This window comes from Coregonus clupeaformis, unplaced genomic scaffold (genome assembly GCF_020615455.1).
Source record: "Coregonus clupeaformis isolate EN_2021a unplaced genomic scaffold, ASM2061545v1 scaf0007, whole genome shotgun sequence".
In the NCBI taxonomy this organism is placed as follows: domain Eukaryota; kingdom Metazoa; phylum Chordata; class Actinopteri; order Salmoniformes; family Salmonidae; genus Coregonus; species Coregonus clupeaformis.
This window is the reverse complement of record NW_025533462.1, coordinates 1,987,849-2,008,981: the sequence shown is the minus strand read 5'-3', so window position 1 is coordinate 2,008,981 and position 21,133 is coordinate 1,987,849. Positions and strand designations below refer to the sequence as shown.

At 43.1% G+C, this 21,133-nt stretch overlaps 1 protein-coding gene across 1 annotated transcript; it reads left to right on the top strand.

Annotated features, from left to right (window-relative positions):
• Positions 1 to 321: 321 nt before the first annotated feature.
• Positions 322 to 6,352, top strand: LOC123483012. The gene is made up of 8 exons (XM_045212332.1): positions 322 to 351; positions 517 to 579; positions 732 to 872; positions 4,914 to 5,019; positions 5,202 to 5,278; positions 5,747 to 5,830; positions 5,953 to 6,110; positions 6,292 to 6,352. Exons 1-8 carry the CDS (start codon positions 322 to 324, stop codon positions 6,350 to 6,352), a joined length of 720 nt encoding a protein of 239 aa, XP_045068267.1.
• The last annotated feature ends 14,781 nt before the right edge of the window (positions 6,353 to 21,133 follow it).

The following is a 21,133-nucleotide window of genomic DNA, read 5'->3' as shown; positions in this document are numbered from 1 at the left end:
GGTTTAAGGCAGGCGCCTTGCAAGCTGTGAAAACATTTCACGGTTGAAAAGGAATATGTCATCTACTTATCTGCTCCACAACTTTGCCTCTGGTATTCAAGCTAAGAAACATGTGCTGATATGGTAGTTAGGATACAATGGTAGTATCTTCATTGTATCTTAAAGTGTGTACACCATTTGACTTAATGGCACTATGGAAAGATGGTCTTGATTGGTCCCTTGCTGAAATGGAGGAGGAGGCACAGAAAACATGGTTCTGATTGGTCACTTTGTGTGTTCCACAGGATGACTGCTCCCTAACCCAACTGAGTCTGGCAGGAAATGGACGGCAGCGTAGCCACCCTTGCCAGGGTGTGTTTGTGGTTTCTCTCAATGTATATCACCTTGTCCTTCTGTATTTAGCTAGTTGAGCTTCCTGGGTCTTTTCCAAGTATCTGCCCTGTACACTACCTCTGGTTCATGTGACCTGACTGTCCAGTACTGACATCTGTATGTTCTGTGTGTCCTGCTGTCCAGGTGTCTGCCTGTCTGTCCTCCGTGGTGTCTGTGGACCTGTCAGAGAACCCAGCAGTGACCTCAGTGGGACTCCACAGCCTCCCTCTCCACCCAGCGACCTTTGACCTATTTCCAACCTTCAGTTACAGTGGGCCTATAGTAGTCTATTGGTTCTCAGTCTGACTCTCAGGCTCTCTCTTAGTCCCTCTGATTTGTCCCTCTCTCTCTTTCTTCAGGTTGTCAGGCAGCCGGACCCTGGGACAACTCTAGTTTGGGCTCCTGTCAGAACAGGTCCAGACCTGTGGCTGTGGCTGTGCTCACAGAAGCTCAACAAACTGGACCGTGAGGGCGCTGCAGCAGACATGGGGCCAGAGGAGGTTAACTCCCAAGTGGCGCAGTGGTCTGGCACTGCATCGCAGTACTAGCTGTGCCACTAGAGATCCTAGTTCAAATCCAGGCTCTGCCATAGCGGCCGCGACAGAGAGACCCTGGGGCGCGCACAATTGGGTAGGGAGGAATGGCTGGCAGGGATGTAGTTCAGTTGGTAGAGCATGGCGTTTCCAACGCCAGGGTTGTGGGTTCGAATTCCCTATGAAAAAAAATATATAATAATAATGTAACTGTAAAGTCGCTCTGAATAAGAGCGTCTGAAAATGACTTAAATCTAACTAATGCCCCCCTCACTGTAAGGAGGACTTGAGTTCTGACACCCTTAAAGATTGGTGTTGCTTTGATTCCATTGAGATTACACCGCTTGGTCCTCTATTTGCTGCTGGATAGGGATCTTGGCACCAATATTTTGAATGCATTATGTAGATATAATGATTACAGGGTGTGTGCCTTTAAACATGAATTGTGTCTGTATTTGTATTGTGTCTATATGTTTTGTAAGTATTCATGAAACACAAATATTAACGACTCAACTCTGGGGGTGGAGCATCATGAGTGAAACAATGTTCCCCCCAATTTGGTGTCGTTTCTAAAGACACTAGCTTTACACTGTGGTTTCCTTTCTTGTTAGTTAAACCACTGACTTGTCATCTTCTCACTGTTGAACATTTCCACAAAGGAGGGTGTTGGGGTGGGCTTCAAGATACTTTGGGAACGTGCCTAGTCACACATCAGTGTTATCACCTCAGTGTATCACTCAGAGATTGGGCCAAGGCGATTTTGGTTCTAGGATAACTAATTTCATCACCTGTTATTGTAATTTCCAATTTATAAAAAGCAATTACTGAACGGTTTCAGTTAGGGTTGGGTTGTGGATGGTGCTACTGCCACCTTGTTAAGTATTTACATACCCATTTGTGTGAAGTGTTGCTAACCACACTATTATGGTTGGGGATAATTTTTTAACGTGCACAACTCTTTTCACAGTTTGAAAGATGTAGTATGCATGCATACTGAAATACTTTATAGAGAGTGCAGCAAAGTCGCTTCCACAGAGCTATTAACATATCAGTTTGAGGCCAGCCAGACTAAGTCATGAATGTGGTTATGCTCTAGTCTAGCTAGAATCCTCTCAGAAGCAGATATATAAACATTACACTACATAAACCTAAGTAGTTCTTATTTGAGTCTCCCCCCAGACAGCAACCCTTCCCAGTTGGCGTTTAGTTTTCACCAGTAGACCTGTTTATTTTTTTAGGAACTCAGTCGGGGTCTTACTGTTGAGAGTTAGAAAAGTAGAATACACAAGGTGTATCTTTTTGGTGACACAGGCTGCATGGGTCTCTACATTCATTATACAGTGCATTGGGAAAGTATTCAGACCCATTGTCTTTTTTCCCTCATCAATCTACATACACACAATACCCCATAATGACAAATCAAAAACAGTTCTTTTTTTTTTGCAAAAGTATTACAAATAAAAAACTGAAATATCATAAGTATTCAGACCCTTTACTTTGTTGAAGCACCTTTGGCAGCCATTACAGCCTCAAGTCTTCTTGGGTATGGCCTACAAGCTTGGCACACCTGTATTTGGGGAGTTTCTCCCATTATTCTCTGCATCCTCACAAGCTCTGTCAGGTTGTATGGGGAGCATCGCAGCACAGCTATTTTCAGGTCTCTCCGGAGATCTCTCTGTACTTTACTCCGTTGATCTTTCCCTCAAACCTGATTAGTCTCTCAGTCCCTGCCTCTGAAAAACATCCCCAGAGCATGATGCTGCCACCACCATACTTCACCGTAGGGATGGTATTATCCAGATGATGAGCGGTGCCAGGTTTCCTCCAGAAATGACGCTTGGCATTCAGGCCAAAGAGTTCAATCTTGGTTTCAACAGACCAGAGAATCTTGTTTGTCATGGTCTGAAAGTCATTTCTAGGTCCCTTTTGGCAAACTCCAAGCGGGCTGTCATGTGCCTTTTACTGAGGAGTGGCTTCCATCTGGCCACTCTAACATTAAGGCCTGATTGGTGAGTGCTGCAGAAATGGTTGTCCTTCTGGAAGGTTCTCCCTTCTCCACAGAGGAACTCTGGAGCTCTGTCAGCATGACCATCGTGTTCTTGGTCACCTCCTGACCAAGGCCCTTCTCCCTCGGGTTGCCAGCTCTAGGAAGAATCTTAGTGGTTACAAACTTCTTCCATTGAAGAGTGATGGAGGCCACTCTATTCTTGGGAACTTCAATGCTGCAGAAATGTTTTGGTACCCTTCCCAAGATCTGTTCCTCGACTACAATCCTGTCTCGGAGTCTTGGACAATTCCTTCGACCTCATGGCTTAGTTTATGCTCTGACATGCACTGTCAACTGTAGGACCTTAAATAGACAGCTGTGTTCCTTTCCAAATCATGTCCAATCAATGTAATTTACAAGAGATGGACTCCAATCAAGTTGTAGAATCATCTCAAGGATGATTAATGGAAACAGGATGCGCCTGAGCTCAATTTCCGAGTCTCTATGGCAAAGGGTCTGAATACTTATGTAAATAAGGTATTTCTGTATTGTATTTTTAAATACATTTACAAAACATTCTAAAATCCTGTTTTCGATTTGTCATTATGTGGTATTGTGTGTGATTGATAGTGGAAAAAATAATTTAATCCAATTTAGAGTAAGACTAATGTAACAAAATGTGGAAAATGTGAAGGGGTCTGAATACTTCCCAAATGCACTGTATATTGTGTATGCATTATGGAGATATACACTATATATACAAAAGTATGTGGACACCCCTTCAAATTAGTGGAGTCGGCTAGTTTAGCCACACTCTTGCTGACAGATGTATAAAATCGAGCACACAGCCATGGAATCTCCATAGACAAAAAATTGGCAGTAGAATGGCCTTACTGAAGAGCTCAGTGACTTTCAACTGGCACTGTCATAAGATGCCACCTTCCCAACAAGTCAGTTTGTCAAATCTATGCCCTGCTAGAGCTGCCCCCGGTCAACTGTAAGTGCTGTTATTGTGAAGTGGAAACGTCTAGGAGCAACAACGGCTCAGCCGAGAAGTGGTGGCCACACAAGCTCACAGAACAGGACTGCCAAGTACTGAAGCGCGTAGCGTGTAAAAAAATCTTCTGTCCTCGGTTGCAACACTCACTACTGAGTTCCAAACTGCCTCTGGAAGCAATGTCAGCACAATAACTGTTCATCGGGCACTTCATGAAATGGGTTTCCATGGCCAGCAGCCTTTGCACACAAGGCTAAGATCACCATGCACAATGCCAAGCATTGGCTGGAGTGGTGTAAAGCTCACGCCATTGGACTCTGGATCAGTGGAAACGCGTTCTCTGGAGTGATCCACAAACAACAATAAGAAAAAATGTTGTCCTTGATGTTATCCTGAGCTTTCCTATATCTCTCAGATACATTTCAGACACTTCAAAACAAACTTCATTTTTATTTATTTTGCCATGTATTTTTGTGTAATACAATGCGCTTCTATGGGCTAATAGAAGTAAGGGCAAATGTAATTCTTCATCAAATAATTTGTAAATGTTTTTAATATACCTACAGGTATCCTAAAATACAAATTAAAATAGCTAATGGTCCATATTATTACTATCATAAAACAACTCCATATGTTAGCTTAGTAGATATAGCCCTAAATGTGCCACTTGTAAGCTAGCTGAACAAGTTGGAATCAATATGTCAGTGTGGTGTATTCTGCTGAAAACATACACTGAGTGTACAAAATATTAAGAACACCTGCTCTTTCCATGACATACAGTACATGGCTTAATCTGTAATTGACTAATTAAAATGAAATTAAAATGAAGATCAGACTTTGGATAGATGGAAAAAGGTTTTAAGATTACTCCTCATGATTAAACCACTAAGTAACATCCTGCTTGTAAGGTTTGTGTGTTGTGGTCAATGTAAGATGTACTATCAATAGGTCGTAGGTGGGGTTTGTACAGGGGGCTGTAGATAGAGGGCCTCTATGTATAAAAGGGGCTTGTCTGATTCATAAGTCTCTTTACCAAACCCCCAACACGACTTTACTCTTCACATCTCTACCACCGCAAATCAAGAAGACATCTCTGGTCCTCCTTGCCCTCTGTCTGCTGGCTTGTTCAGGTGAGATTTCATTTGTTAACTCAAGTAGTAACTACTGTATATGCAGCACATACATTGGGTCAGGGTGCAAGGAACTGTGGGTAGGGGGGCCTAAATCAACTCCAAGTTCACCTTTGGTTTCAGTACAATACAAGTAAAGGACCCATCATGGGAGTGACTGTTGTATAATTTTTTCTTCACAGTTTGGGAGATCCATGGGCAACGCCAAGAGGTTGACCCTGATGACGAAGTAGTGGAAGCACAGCCGGAAAAGCACATGGTAATAGTATGCTATGGTCAAAATGTTATGAACTAAGAGAAAGTGTAGACATTTCTGCAACTTCCCTATTGGAATACTCAACCTCCTACTGTCTAACAGAACTTAACCATAGCCGTAAATATAACTAAAGACATACATTGACTGAAGAAACTACTGTCCAACCTGACAATACATATTCAAATGTACTTCAACCATAACACTGAATACATCACACCATAATTTAAGTAATAATAATAATTTGGGGGGGTTACTTATATTTGTCTTGTTAAATAAATTATGTAATGGAAATGTATTTTTTTGCATATCCCAATACCCCGAGACACCCACAGGGAGTGGGGTCACGGCCAGGATCACCATTGTACAGAGTCCCTGAAGCAATTAGGGTTAAGTGCCTAGCTCAAGGGCACAGCGACAGATTATTATAATTTTTCTAACATGTCCTTTCTTGTCTGTTTGTGCTTTCCAAAGGAGCAACAGCTAAAGGGAACCTGCTGGGTGTGTAAGTGGGCACTGAACAAAGTGAAGAAATCCATCCCCACTTCCTCTAGCCCGGTAGCTACCATAGCATTACAATCCATAAGAGTGTCTCTTCATGAAATTGCCCTATTTACTATTTACTGTGATATTTCTCTGAAAATGTCAGACTGATGTTGATGATGATTTCTCGTCAATAGGAGGAGCTAAAGCGGACACTATTGTCCGTTTGCGATAATGTTGGCTTCCTAAAATCTTTGTGTAAAGTCCTGGTGAAAAAACACTTGTGGGTGCTGATTGAGGAGCTTAGCACAAGCGATGACGTGAGGACCATCTGCGTTAACATTAAGGCCTGCAAGTGAGTACAAGAAACCGTTCGACATACCCTTTAGTCACTGTTCAGACAACTAAAGAGTATAGCGATGATCACTTGTGCTTGTTACTTGAAACACTATTGAGTAGAATGTATTAATTAATATGAAAATATGGGGTTATGTCTTCCGATCTTCCACTCATGTGGTCTTTTTGTGCATCTTTAGACCAAAGGAAGTTTTGGACCTGACTACTGACCAAGCAGCCAGTATCCAGATTCCAAAGTGAGAAGATGGATGTTCTGTTGTCAAGACAATGCTATGCTGCCAGCCTCTTGCTCTTTCTTTTTCAAACTAGTCACAACACAAGCATATACATGGATGATCAAGTTGTTGGAATGATTATGTTCTGAAATAATGTTTATTATAATTAAGCAATAAGGCCAGAGAGTGTGGTATATGGCCAATTTACCATGGCTAAGGACTGTTCTTATTCACCACACAACGTTGAGTGCCTGGATACAGCCCTTAGCTGTGGTATAATTGCCCTTTACCACAAACCCCCAAGGTGGCTTGTTAATATTATAAACAGGTTACCAATGTAATTAGAACAGTAAGTAAGTCGTTTTGCATCATACCCGTGGTATATTGTCTCATATACCACGGCTTTCAGCCAATCAGCATCCAGGGCTCGTATGATTCGGTTTATAATAGTGTATGTGTCATTCTTAAATTGCAGTACATTTTCTATCACGTACAAATGTAAACCTTTTTGCTATTTTATTCCAAAATGTTGAGAATGTTGAATGTTTGTTTTTGTAAACTTTTTGGCCAGCAAAAAATCAACCTCAATTTATAGAGATTACAACTCCAACCCTTCTTTGACACCTCTAACATAACTCTATAAATATATCAAATTAAATGTTTTACTGATTAACATATAGTAGTATATATTTTTGAAATTATAAAGCATTTAATTACAATGTCTAGGAACTCATGTTGGCATTTTAGCTACCTTTTTATTTAGAATCTCAGTTTTCTGTAAAGAATCTTGATTGTTTGGTAGGTGGCTTAAAGTAACTGTCCAGTGTTTCCAGATTTCTATGAAATATGACTTATAATTAATTAAAATATTAGTTAAATAGTTTTCCTTCCAAAATGTTTTAATTAAGTATGTTAAAAAGCAGCTTCTCTGTGAATGGTGTGGGCGTACCCCAACAACAGAATGGTGTGGGCGTTACCGGTCATTACAAATATTAATGCGAGTACAACACTGATTGGCCAGCATCCTCATCAATATTTTTAAACTGTCTGTTTGCGATACAAGTTTGAAATGGGGTTTTGAAGTGTTTTTTCTCCAAATTTATGGATGAGTCAACAACATTATTTGGGTATGAGTTAATAGAATAGGAACTTTTAAAGTGAGATTTTCACTGTACTGTTACTTTAAATGACATCCAGCAAGGGCTTTCGTCTGAAAAATTTATAGAAACATGAATTATAGAGATACTCCATGCAATCAATCAAATGCCTCTCTGATGAAAAGCTATTTCCACACCTTTCACAAATTACGTTGAACAATAATGCATTTTTACAGTACTCACTTGCAGAGCTTAAAGTTGAAAAGTTCTTCAGTCAGCAGCATCACACTTATGCACAATCTTTTTGCACAAATATTTGAGGAAGCCAATTGTAAACCTTAAGGCATTATGAAGGCTCACACATTCTTATAACAAGTGTTAAACCTGCAGGCCTATTTATCACACATTTCAACAGCCTTGAGGGCTAACACAGATTGGTTACAAGCCCTGCATCACGGAAGAGCCATGTAAAGCAGAGTCATATCAGATGTCATGCTGTTTGTCGCCTTAATTGTTCTCTATGTTTAGGCATCATGTTCTTAACCTTCCTCAGGACCCACTTACATGCCCAGCAGACTCCAGGAAGCTTTGCTTCAACTTGGCTCTCAACCTGTAGCGTTTTAAGCCAGCTGATTATATATTTTCTTTTTTATTTTTCTATCAGAAAAAGATTCATATTGGTCAAGCTCAGGCACGTAAATTTTTTTGGGTGCATTTTTCCAACCTGTTAGGTGCATACTCCATACAGGGTGGAACCTAACAGAGTGGAAATTTGGAGCCTAAATTTGGCTGAGCTAACATAATGGTGAACACTGATATTTTGTTAATTTTCTCTATAATTTAGCCTAACAGGGTTGAAATGTATGAGTGGGACACACGGCCGGCTCATTAGGCAGGATTAAGCCGCAGCCTATGGGCAGATTGACGAAGCGGCATTTTCTGAACTAAACTGACCAAGACGCACCTCCAACAACAACACATAAAACCGCACATAATTCTGCCCCAAAACAATGACAATTTCTCTCAACCAGTGGCCTATGGGCTTTTTTAGGTGAACGCTGATGCCGCCCTTTGATAAGCAGTGCCCACTTTGTCAAAGGCAGGGGCGCAAAAATAGTTTGCTTGTCCATTCCCAGCGCGCCTCTCCAGTGTGCTGTTGGGTGACGCATCTCTGCAGCGCTCAAACAACATTCCGTCAAAAAACGTATCTAACATAAATCATGCAGCAGATTTAGGATGTGGTAGAAAGAGTATGTGACCTTTTCTGTAGACTACAGGTTGGAGATAAAATGTATGACAATGGAATGATTATGCAGGTTTTACCGATCAAATAGCCTAACTCAAATAGCCTAACCTACAGTGGCTTGCAAGTATTCACCCCCCTTGGCATTTGTCCTATTTTGTTGCTTTACAACCTGTAATTAAAATTGACTTTTTGGGGGGTTTGTATCATTTGATTTACACAACATGCCTACCACTTTGAAGATACAAAATATGTTTTATTGTGGAACAAACAAGAAATAAGACAAAAAAAACGAAAACTTGAGCGTGCATTACTATTTACCCCTCCAAAGTCAATAATTTGTAGAACCACCTTTTGCATAAATTACAGCTGCAAGTCACTTGGGGTATGTCTCTATAAAGCTTGGCACATTTAGCCACTCTGATTTTTGCATATTCATCAGGGCAAAACTGCTCCAGCTCCTTCAAGTTGTATGGGTTCCGCTGGTGTACAGCAATCTTTAAGTCATACCATAGATTCTCAATTGGATTGAGGTCTGAGCTTTGACTAGGCCATTCCAAGACATTTAAATGTTTCCCCTTAAACCACTTGAGCGTTGCTTTAGCAGTATGCTTAGGGTCATTGTCCTGCTGGAAGGTGAACCTCCGTCCCAGTCTCAAATCTCTCGAAGACAAACAGGTTTCCCTCAAGAATGTCCTTGTATTTAGCCATCCATCAATTCTGACAAGTTTCCCAGTCCCTGCTGATGAAAAACATCCCCACAGCATGATGCTGCCACCACCATGCTACACTGTGGTGATGGTGTTCTCGGGGTGATGAGAGGTGTTAATGGGTTTCGCCCAGACATAGCGTTTTCCTTGATGGCCAAAAGCTTAATTTTCCATATGTTTGGGGAGTCTCCCACATGCCTTTTGGTGAACACCAAACGTGTTTGCTTATTTTTGTCTTTAAGCGATGACTTTTTTCTGGCTACTCTTCCGTATAGCCAAGCTCTGTGGAGTGTACGGCTTAAAGTGGTCCTATGGACAGATACTCCAATCTCCGCTGTGGAGCTTTGCAGCTCCTTCGGGGTTATCTTTGGTCTCTTTGTTGCCTCTGATTAATGCCCTCCTTGCCTGGTCCGTGAGTTTTGGTGGGCGGCCCTCTCTTAGCAGGTTTGTTGTGGTGCCATATTCTTTCAATGTTTTAATAATGGATGTAATGGTGCTCCGAGGGATGTTCAAAGTTTCTGATATTTTTATATAACCCAACCCTGATCTGTACTTCTCCACAACTTTATCCCTGACCTGTTTGGAGAGCTCCTTGGTCTTCATGGTGCCACTTGCTTGGTGGAGTCCTTTGCTTAGTGTTGTTGCAGACTCTGGGGCATTTCAGAACAGGTGTATACAGTGAGGGAAAAAAGTATTTGATCCCCTGCTGATTTTGTACGTTTGCCCACTGACAAAGAAATGATCGGTCTATAATTTTAATGGTAGGTTTATTTGAACAGTGAGAGACAGACTAACAACAAAAAAATCCAGAAAAACGCATGTCAAAAATGTTATAAATTGACTTGCATTTTAATGAGGAAAATAAGTATTCATTTACAACTGCGACCTGGCCAAGATAAAGCAAAGCAGTGCGATAAAAACAACAACACAGAGTTACATATGGGGTAAAACAAAACATAAAGTCAAAATACAACAGAAAATATATATATACAGTGTGTGCAAATGTAGCAAGTTATGGAGGTAAGGCAATAAATAGGCTATAGTGCAAAATAATTACAATTAGTATTAACACTGGAATGATAGATGTGCAAGAGAGGATGTGCAAATAGAGATACTGGGGTGCAAATGAGCAAAATGAATAACAATATGGGGATGAGGTAGTTGGGTGGGCTAATTTCCAGATGGGCTGTGTACAGGTGCAGTGATCGGTAAGGTGCTCTGACAACTGATGCTTAAAGTTAGTGAGGGAGATAAGAGTCTCCAGCTTCAGAGATTTTTGCAATTCGTTCCAGTCATTGGCAGCAGAGAACTGGAAGGAATGGCTGCCAAAGGAGGTGTTGGCTTTGGGGATGACCAGTGAGATATACCTGCTGGAGCGCATACTACGGGTGGGTGTTGCTATGGTGACCAATGAGCTAAGATAAGGCGGGGATTTGCCTAGCAGTGATTTATAGATGGCCTGGAGCCAGTGGGTTTGACGACGAACATGTAGTGAGGACCAGCCAACAAGAGCGTACAGGTCATAGTGGTGGGTAGTATATGGGGCTTTGGTGACAAAACGGATGGCAATGTGATAGACTACATCCAATTTGCTGAGTAGAGTGTTGGAGGCTATTTTGTAAATGACATCGCCGAAGTCAAGGATCGGTAGAATAGTCAGTTTTACGAGGGCATGTTTGGCAGCATGAGTGAAGGAGGCTTTGTTGCGAAATAGGAAGCTGATTCTAGATGTAACTTTGGATTGGAGATTCTTAATGTGAGTCTGGAAGGAGAGTTTACAGTCTAACCAGACACCTAGGTATTGGTAGTTGTCAAAATACTCTAGGTCAGACCCGTCAGAGTAGTGATTCTAGTCGGGTGGGCGGGTGCCAGCAGCGTTCGATTGAAGAGCATGCATTTAGTTTTACTAGTGTTTAAGAGCAGTTGGAGGCTACTGAAGGAGTGTTGTATGGCATTGAAGCTCGTTTGGAGGTTTGTCAACACAGTGTCCAATGAAGGGCCAGATGTATACAAAATGGTGTCGTCTGCGTAGAGGTGGATCTGAGAGTCACCAGCAGCAAGAGCGACATCATTGATATACACGGAGAAAAGAGTCGGCCCAAGAATTGAACCCTGTGGCACCCCCATAGAGACTGCCATAGATCCAGACAACAGGCCCTCCGATTTGACACATTGAACTCTATCTGAGAAGTAGTTGGTGAACCAGGCGAGGCAGTCATTTCAGAAACCAAAGCTATTTAGTCTGCCAATAAGAATGTGGTGGTTGACAGAGTCGAAAGCCTTGGCCAGGTCGATGAAGACGGCTGCACAGTACTGTCTATTATCGATCGCGGTTATAATACTCGTTTAGGACCTTGAGCGTGGCTGAGGTGCACCCATGACCAGCTCGAAACCGGATTGCATTGCGGAGAAGGTACGGTGGGATTCGAAATGGTCGGTGATCTGTTTGTTAACTTGGCTTTCAAAAACTTTCGAAGGGCAGGATGGATATAGGTCTGTAACAGTTTGGATCTAGAGTGTCACCCCCTTTGAAGAGGGGATGACCGCGGCAGCTTTCAATCTCTGAGGATCTCAGACGTTACGAAAGAGAGGTTGAACAGGCTAGTAATAGGGGTTGTGACAATTTCAGCGGCTAGTTTTAGAAAGAAGGGGTCCAGATTGTCTAGCCCAGATGATTTGTAGGGGGTCCAGATTTTGCAGCTCTTTCAGAACATCAGCTGTCTGAATTTGTGTGAAGGAGAAGCGGGGGGGCATGGGCAAGTTGCAGCGGAGGGTGCAGAGCTGGTGGCCGGGTAGTGGTATCCAGTTGGAAAGCATGGCCAGCCGTAGCAAAATGCTTGTTGAAATTCTCGATTATTGTAGATTTATCGGTGGTGATAGTGTTTCCTAGCCTCAGTGCAGTGGGCAGATAGGAGGAGGTGCTCTTATTCTCCATGGACTTTACAGTGTCCCAAAACTTTTTGGAGTTAGTGCTACAGGATGCACATTTCTGTTTGAAAAAGTTAGCCTTTGCTTACCTAACTGCTTGTGTATATTGGTTCCTGGCTTCCCTGAAAAGTTGCATATCGAGGGGGCTATTTGATGCTAATGCAGTACGCCACAGGATGTTTTTGTGCTGGTCAAGGGCAATCAAGTCTGAGGAGAACCAGAGCTATATCTGTTCTTAGTTCTGTATTTTTTGAATGGGGCATGTTTATTTAAGATTGATTACTTTTAAAGAACAACCAGGCATCCTCTACTGACGGAATGAGATCTACAGTGGGGGAAAAAAGTATTTAGTCAGCCACCAATTGTGCAAGTTCTCCCACTTAAAAAGATGAGAGAGGCCTGTAATTTTCATCCTAAGAAAAGAAAAAAATCCAGAAAATCACATTGTAGGATTTTTTATGAATTTATTTGCAAATTATGGTGGAAAATAAGTATTTGGTCACCTACAAACAAGCAAGATTTCTGGCTCTCACAGACCTGTAACTTCTTCTTTAAGAGGCTCCTCTGTCCTCCACTCGTTACCTGTATTAATGGCACCTGTTTGAACTTGTTATCAGTATAAAATACACCTGTCCACAACCTCAAACAGTCACACTCCAAACTCCACTATGGCCAAGACCAAAGAGCTGTCAAAGGACACCAAAAACAAAATTGTAGACCTGCACCAGGCTGGGAAGACTGAATCTGCAATAGGTAAGCAGCTTGGTTTGAAGAAATCAACTGTGGGAGCAATTATTAGGAAATGGAAGACATACAAGACCACTGATAATCTCCCTCGATCTGGGGCTCCACGCAAGATCTCACCACGAGGGGTCAAAATGATCACAAGAACGGTGAGCAAAAATCCCAGAACCACATGGGGGGACCTAGTGAATGACCTGCAGAGAGCTGGGACCAAAGTAACAAAGCCTACCATCAGTAACACACTACGCCGCCAGGGACTCAAATCCTGCAGTGCCAGACGTGTCCCCCTGCTTAAGCCAGTACATGTCCAGGCCCGTCTGAAGTTTGCTAGAGTGCATTTGGATGATCCAGAAGAGGATTGGGAGAATGTCATATGGTCAGATGAAACCAAAATATATAACTTTTTGGTAAAAACTCAACTCGCCGTGTTTGGAGGACAAAGAATGCAGAGTTGCATCCAAAGAACACCATACCTACTGTGAAGCATGGGGGTGGAAACATCATGCTTTGGGGCTGTTTTTCTGCAAAGGGACCAGGACGACTGATCCGTGTAAAGGAAAGAATTAATGGGGCCATGTATCGTGAGATTTTGAGTGAAAACCTCCTTCCATCAGCAAGGGCATTGAAGATGAAACGTGGCTGGGTCTTTCAGCATGACAATGATCCCAAACACACCGCCCGGGCAACGAAGGAGTGGCTTCGTAAGAAGCATTTCAAGGTCCTGGAGTGGCCTAGCCAGTCTCGAGATCTCAACCCCATAGAATATCTTTGGAGGGAGTTGAAAGTCCGTGTTGCCCAGCGACAGCCCCAAAACATCACTGCTCTAGAGGAGATCTGCATGGAGGAATGGGCCAAAATACCAGCAACATTGTGTGAAAACCTTGTGAAGACTTACAGAAAACGTTTGACCTGTGTCATTGCCAACAAAGCGTATATGACAAAGTATTGAAAAACTTTTGTTATTGACCAAATACTTATTTTCCACCATAATTTGCAAATAAATTCATAAAAAATCCTACAATGTGATTTTCTGGAGAAAAAAAATCTAATTTTGTCTGTCATAGTTGACGTGTACCTATGATGAAAATTACAGGCCTCTCTCATCTTTTTAAGTTGGAGAACTTGCACAATTGGTGGCTGACTAAATACTTTTTTCCCCACTGTATATCCATCCAGGATACCTGGGCCAGGTCAATTAGGAAGGCCTGCTCGCTAAAGTGTTTTAGGGAGTGTTTGACAGTGATGAGGGGTGGTCGTTTGACCGCGGACCCGTTACGGATGCAGGCAATAAGGCAGTGATCGCTGAGATCCTGGTTGAAGACAGCGGAGGTGTATTTAGAGGGTAAGTTAGTCAGGATGATATCTATGAGGGTACCAATGTTTACGGATTTAGGGTTGTACCTGGTAGGTTCGTTGATAATTTCTGTGATATTGAGGGCATCTAGTTTGGATTGTAAGATGGCTGGGGTGTTAAGCATATCCCAATTTAGGTCACCAAGCAGTACGAACTCTGAGGATAAATGGGGGGCAATCAATTCACATATGGTATCCAGGGCACAGCTGGGGGCTGAGGGGGGGCTGTAGCAAGCGGCAACAGTGAGAGACATTTCTGGAAAGGTGGATTTTTAGAAGTAGAAGCTCAAACTGTTTGGCCACAGACCTGGATAGTATGATAGAGCTCTGCAGGCTCTCTCTACAGTAGATTGCAACTCCACCCCTTTTGGCAGTTCTATCTAGACGGAAAATGTTGTAGTTGGGGATGGACATTTCAGAATTTTTGGTGGCCTTCCTAAGCCAGGATTCAGACACTGCTAGAACATCAGGGTTGGCGGAGTGTGCTAACACAGTGAATAACTCAAACTTAGGAAGTAGACTTCTGATGTTAACGTGCAGAAAACCAAGGCTTTTACGGTTACAGAAGTCAACCAATGATAGCTCCTGGGGAGTAGGAGTGATACTGGGGGCTGCAGGGCCTGGGTTAGCCTCTACATCACCAGAGGAACAGAGGAGCACTAGAATAAGGATACGGCTAAAGGCTTTAAGAACTGGTCTTCTAGTGCGTTGGGTACAGAGAATAAAGGGGGCAGATTTCCGGGCGTTTTAGAAAAGATTCAGGCATTATGTACAGACAAGGATATGGAAGGATATGAGTACAGTGGAGGTAAACCTAAGCGTTGGGTAACAATGAAAGAGATAGCATCACTGGAGGCACCGATTGAGCCGGTCTCGGCGTGTATGGGGGGTGGAACAAAGGAACTATTTGAGGCAGTTTGAGAGGGACTTGGGGTTCTACAGTGAAATTGTATAATAAGAACTAACTGGAACAGCAATAGGCAAGGCATATTGACATGGGAGAGAGGCATAAAGAAATCACAGGTGTTATTAGAGAGAGCTAAGACAACAACTTGTAATGGCGATAAAGTTTGGCCTGAGGCTAAACAGAATAAACAGGACAGGGTACCGTGTAAAGGAACAGTCCAGCAGGCATCAGCTGTGCAGCTGAGTGATCATAAGGTCCAGTGAACAGCAATATGTGAGTCTGAGAGCAGTTCAAATTGGTGCTTCAGCACAGCGAGCAGGAAGCACGGTTGTAGTTTGCGTGTGCTAGTGGGCCGGGGCTAGCAGATGGATCTTTGTGGTCGTCGCAACGGGAAGCCTGTTGAAACTGTCGTGTATGGAAGATTATGACTTTCTATAGGAACAAAGAGTGGATGTTTATCTTAGTTCAAAAGCCGCCAGTTGTAGGGTGACGCCTTAGGGGAGACAGGTGATTGGACAGCAGAGGAGCAACCCATATTTTTACATTGTTTATAAGTATATGCTGGAGGAGGGGGTGTTAGAAGCATTCAGATTATTTTGGGACACTGCTTCTCCAGACACTGCGGGTCTGTAAACTTATGCTGTAAACTTGTGATATGAATAAAACTTCTAATCAAAGTGCAGCCTAAGCGGACTCTTTGTTTGACAGCAATAACCACCAGCAGCCGGCGCGACACGACAAAACCACAGATGATTACGTCGGCAGACCAGTCGTGATGGATCGGCAGGGGCTCCGTGTCGACTCTAGGAGGTCCCTTCCCGGTTGACAGAGAGGTAGATAGCCGGGAGATGTGCTTGACTCAAGGCTAGCTCAAGGCTGATTAGCCAACAACAACGTTCATATGGTTGCAGCTAGCTAGTTGCGATTATCCAGTGCTAAAGGTCCAGTGATTCAGTGATTCCGGCAGAAAATCTGATAGGTTCTGGGTCGATAACTCGCTCTGTGCAGACAGTGCAGACTGGCCGATAATAGTCTAGACTAGAGCTGGCTGGTAGGTAGTGCAGGCCACGGACAGTGGAGAAAAAGCAGCTAACGGTGGCTAATAGCAAGTAGCTAGTTAGCTGGTTAGCTGGCTACTCCTGTCCAGTAGACAGAGAGGTAGATAGCCGGGGCTAGCTGAAGGCTCAAGGCTAACTGGTGCTACGGGGGCAGTGGTGATTAGCCTACAGCGACATCCATTCGGTTGCGGCAAGCTAGATCCGGTGTTAAAGGTCCAGTGATTCAGTTATTCTGGCAGAAAATCCGATGTTCTGGGTGAAAACCGCTGATGGTGGCTAATAGCAAGTAGCTAGTTAGCTAGTTAGCTGGCTGGCTAGTTTCAATTGGAGATTTTAGATAAAGGTGAGTAAATAATAGAATCCGTTCCACATTGAGTGAGGCGGGTGGCAGGAAAGTATATTTAGTAGAAGGATGAAAAGTGTGATAGGGAAATATATACGTGAAATACAATAAAAATTATACAAAAAGCAGGCTATTTACATGGACACACAAGAGAACACGACCGCACTGCTACGCTATCTTGGAACTTAGTAGCTGAGATTAGGAGCACACTCTTAAAGGGAGTGCTCCTAATCTCAGCTTGTTACCTGTATAAAAGACACCTGTCCACAGAAGCAATCAATCAATCAGATTCCAAACTCTCCACCATGGCCAAGACCAAAGAGCTCTCCAAGGAAGTCAGGGACGAGATTGTAGACCTACACAAGGCTGGAATGGGCTACAAGACCATCGCCAAGCAGCATGGTGAGAAAGTGACAACAGTTGGTGCGATTATTCGCAATGGAAGAAACACAAAATAACTGTCAATCTCACTCAGCCTGGGGCTCCATGCAAGATCTCACCTCGTGGAGTTGTAATGATCATGAGAACGGTGAGGAATCAGCACAGAACTACACGGGAGGATCTTGTCTATGATCTCAAGGCAGCTGGGACCATAGTCACCAAGAAAACAATTGGTAACACACTACGAAGGACTGAAATACTGCAGCGCCCGCAAGGTCCCCTTGCTCAAGAAAGCACATATACATGCCTGTCTAATTTTGCCAATGAACATCTTAATGATTCAGAGGAGAACTGAGTGAACTGAGCTCATTGGCATCAACTCAACTCGCCGTGTTTGGAGGAGGAGGAATGCTGCCTATGACCCCAAGAACACCATCCCCATCGTGAAACATGGAGGTGGAAACATTATGCTTTGGGGGTGTTTTTCTGCTAAGGGGACAGGACAACTTCACCGCATCAAAGGGACGATGGACGGGGCCATGTACCGTCAAATCTTGGGTGAGAACCTCCTTTCCTCAGCCAGGGCATTGAAAATGAGTCATGGATGGGTATTCCAGCATGACAATGATCCAAAACACACGGCCAAGGCAACAAAGGAGTGGCTCAAGAAGAAGTACATTAAGGTCCTGGAGTGGCCTAGCCAGTCTACAGACCTTACTCCCATAGAATATCTGTGGAGGGAGCTGAAGTTTCGAGTTGCCAAACGTCAGTCTCGAAACCTTAATGACTTGGAGAAGATCTGTAAAGAGGAGTGGGATAAAATCCTTCATGAGATGTGTGCAAACCTGGTGGCCAACTACAAGAAACGTCTGACCTCTGTGATTCCCAACAAAGGTTTTGCCACCAAGTACTAAGTCATGTTTTGCAGAGGGGTCAAATACTTATTTCCCTCAATAAAATGCAAATCAATTTATAACATTTTTGACATGCGATTTTCTGGATTTTTTTGGTTGTTATTCTGTCTCTCACTGTTCAAATAAACCTACCATAAAAATTATAGACTGATCATTTCTTTGTCAGTGGGCAAACGTACAAAATCAGCAGGGGATCAAAGACTTTTTTCCCCTCACTGTAAATATATTTTCTGTATTTCACCCCCTTTTTCTACCCAATTTCAATCTTATCTCATCGCTGCAACTCCCCAACGGGCTCGGGAGGCAAAGGTCAAGTCATGCATCCTCCAAAACATGACCCGCGATACCGCGCTTCTTAACACCCGCCCACCAGCCACACCAATGTGTCGGAGGAAACACTGTTCACCTGACGACTGTGGTCAGCCTGCAGGCACCTGGCCTGCCACAAGGAGTCGCTAGAGTGCAATGAGCCAAGTAAAGCACCCCCGGCCAAACCCTCACGAAGCTGGACCAATTATGCGCTGCCCTATGGGACTCCCAATCACGGCCGGTTGTGATACAGCCCAGGATCAAACCAGGGTCTGTAATGACGCCTCTAGCACTGCCTTAGACCGCTGTGCCAATCGGGAGACCCTAATAAATAAATGAAATTACGTCAGGAAAAGATGCCTTATCACCGTTCTGGAAAATATGTATTTTAAACATATGGAAAATAGCTTTTCACCTTTCATTCAGAACCTAAATGGAACCTAACTTCAACATCTGGAAAATATGTATTTTAGACTGGGACTATTCTAGTTTAGCTGGGGGCACCATTTTCTGGTCTCGCATATGGCGGCAGAAAGGCAAGGACAGGCCATGGTGGGACATACAGACTAACAACATGAAACATGGAAAAGTAGATACAACTGAGTGATTATATTTATTAAGCTTTGAACCATTGTTTTCACACCAAAGAAATTATGACACTTCCTGAATGTGGTGTCCTTGTAGAAAGGGGTTGTTTTATTTAACGGAGAATTACAACAAACTAACAGGGTGACGTTTATTTGTTTTAAAGGGACCGCAAACTAAGAAAGACCCGGCAGCTTCTGGTTGGTTGAAGAGGAAGGGAGCGAGCGAGAGTTGCCTGCCTGCCATGAGTTGAACCCCATCTGACGCAGACGTTCCAACTTAGGTGAGATTTACTAAAAAAGGCTACAAAACAAGACACAGATAAGGCATGTGATAATTACCTTGTTTGTGTGGGAGGTCGTCTGCTGGGTTAATTCCATTATCTGTCTGATAATTATGTGCACTTCGCGAACGATTCGTTATTTTTGAACGACGCTTTTTAGTGACTCGACAGTCATGATTCGTTTTTCTGAGTGACTCGTTCATTTTAATCGTTCGTTTGTCCTGCTAGGGCTTAATGCACGCTCTTCCGACTCAGCGGCTCCAGAGACGTGGTCCGACAACCAACTGTCTATCATATGCGCGCAGGAAAATAGATAATGAGCATAGAGAAGAAAAAAACATGTTTAGAACTGACAATTGATCGCATGGGGCAAGAATGACTGCAATTAATTGAGTGTTTAACGTTATGATGGACACAACAGCTTTGTAGAACCAAAACAAACACTGCCTCTGCCATAGATGCAGCATGTAGGGGTGCTTCAGCTACCAGAAAAATCTGAAAAAATAATAATATACCGAACCAAAATATAAACGCAACAATTAAAAAAGTTTTACTGAGTTAGTTCATAGCAGGAAATCAGTCAATTGAAAAATAATTTAGGCCCTAATCAATGGATTTCAGATGACTGGGCAGGGGTGCAGCCATGGGTGGGCCTAAGAGGGCATAGGCACAGCCACTGAGGAGCCAGGCCCAGCCAATCAGAATACGTTTTTCCCCACAAATAGGCTTTATTACAAAAATAAATACTCATCAGTTTCATCAGCTGTCCGGGTGGCTGGTCTCAGACGATCCCGCAGGTGAAGAAGCTGGATGTGGAGGTCCTGGGCTGGCATGGATACACATGGTTTGTGGTTGTGAGGCCGGTTGGACGCACTGCTAAATTCTCTAAAACAATGTTAGAGGAGGCTTATCGTAGGGAAAGGAACATTACATTCGCTGGCAACAGCTCTGGTGGATGTTCCTGCAGTCAGCACATTTTATAGTAGCTGTTTGCCCCCCAGCACGAGGTGCACCTGTATAATGATCATGCTTTTTAATCAGCTTTATGATATGCCACAACTGTTAGAAGGATGGATTATATTGGCAAAGGAGAAATGCTCTCTAACAGGGATGTGAACAAATTTGTACAAAACATTTTAGAGAAATAAGCTTTTTGTGCGAATGGAAAATGTCTGGGATCTTTTATTTCAGCTCATGAAACATGTGACAAACACTTTAAAGTTTACATGTTGCATTTATATTTTTGTTCAGTATAGATTTAAATGTTTTCACAATAGTAGTTGGGCGGCAGATAGCCTAGCGGTTAAGAGCATTGGGTTGGTAACCGAAAGGTCGCTGGTTCGAATTCCCAAGCTGACTAGGTGAAAAATCTGTTAATGTGCCTTTGAGCAAGGTACTTAACCATAATTGCGCTTGTAAGTTGCTTTGGGTAAGATATGACTCAAAGGTAGTGTACTGGACCTTTACTAGACCTGTATTAGCGGACTGATGTAGCGTGGGCAATCAGCATTGTGTGTGTTCCTCCTGTGTGCTCTGGGCATTGCTGACTCAAATGAACGAAATGGGTTGAAAGATTCGTTCTCTTGACTGAACAAGTCGAAAAGATCAGAGTTGGTAAACAGAGCCAAACTTCCCATCACTAGTAACCAAACTGAAAGCCACGCCGCCGTTTGTTTACAGCGGGTCCAGTCTGAGCCAATTCACAGAAGTCGGGGGGGGAGTGTGGTTCACATCGACAGATTTTTCACTTTGCTGGCTGGGGTATTCGAACCAGTGACCTTTCGGTTACTGGTTAAACGCGCTAACCGCTAGGCTATCTGCCGCACTACATATACTACCAGTCAAAAGTTAGGACATTCAAGGATTTCTTTATTTTTACTATTTTCTACATTGTAGAATAAAAGTGAAGACCTCAAAACTATGAAATTACACATGGAATCATGTAACAAAA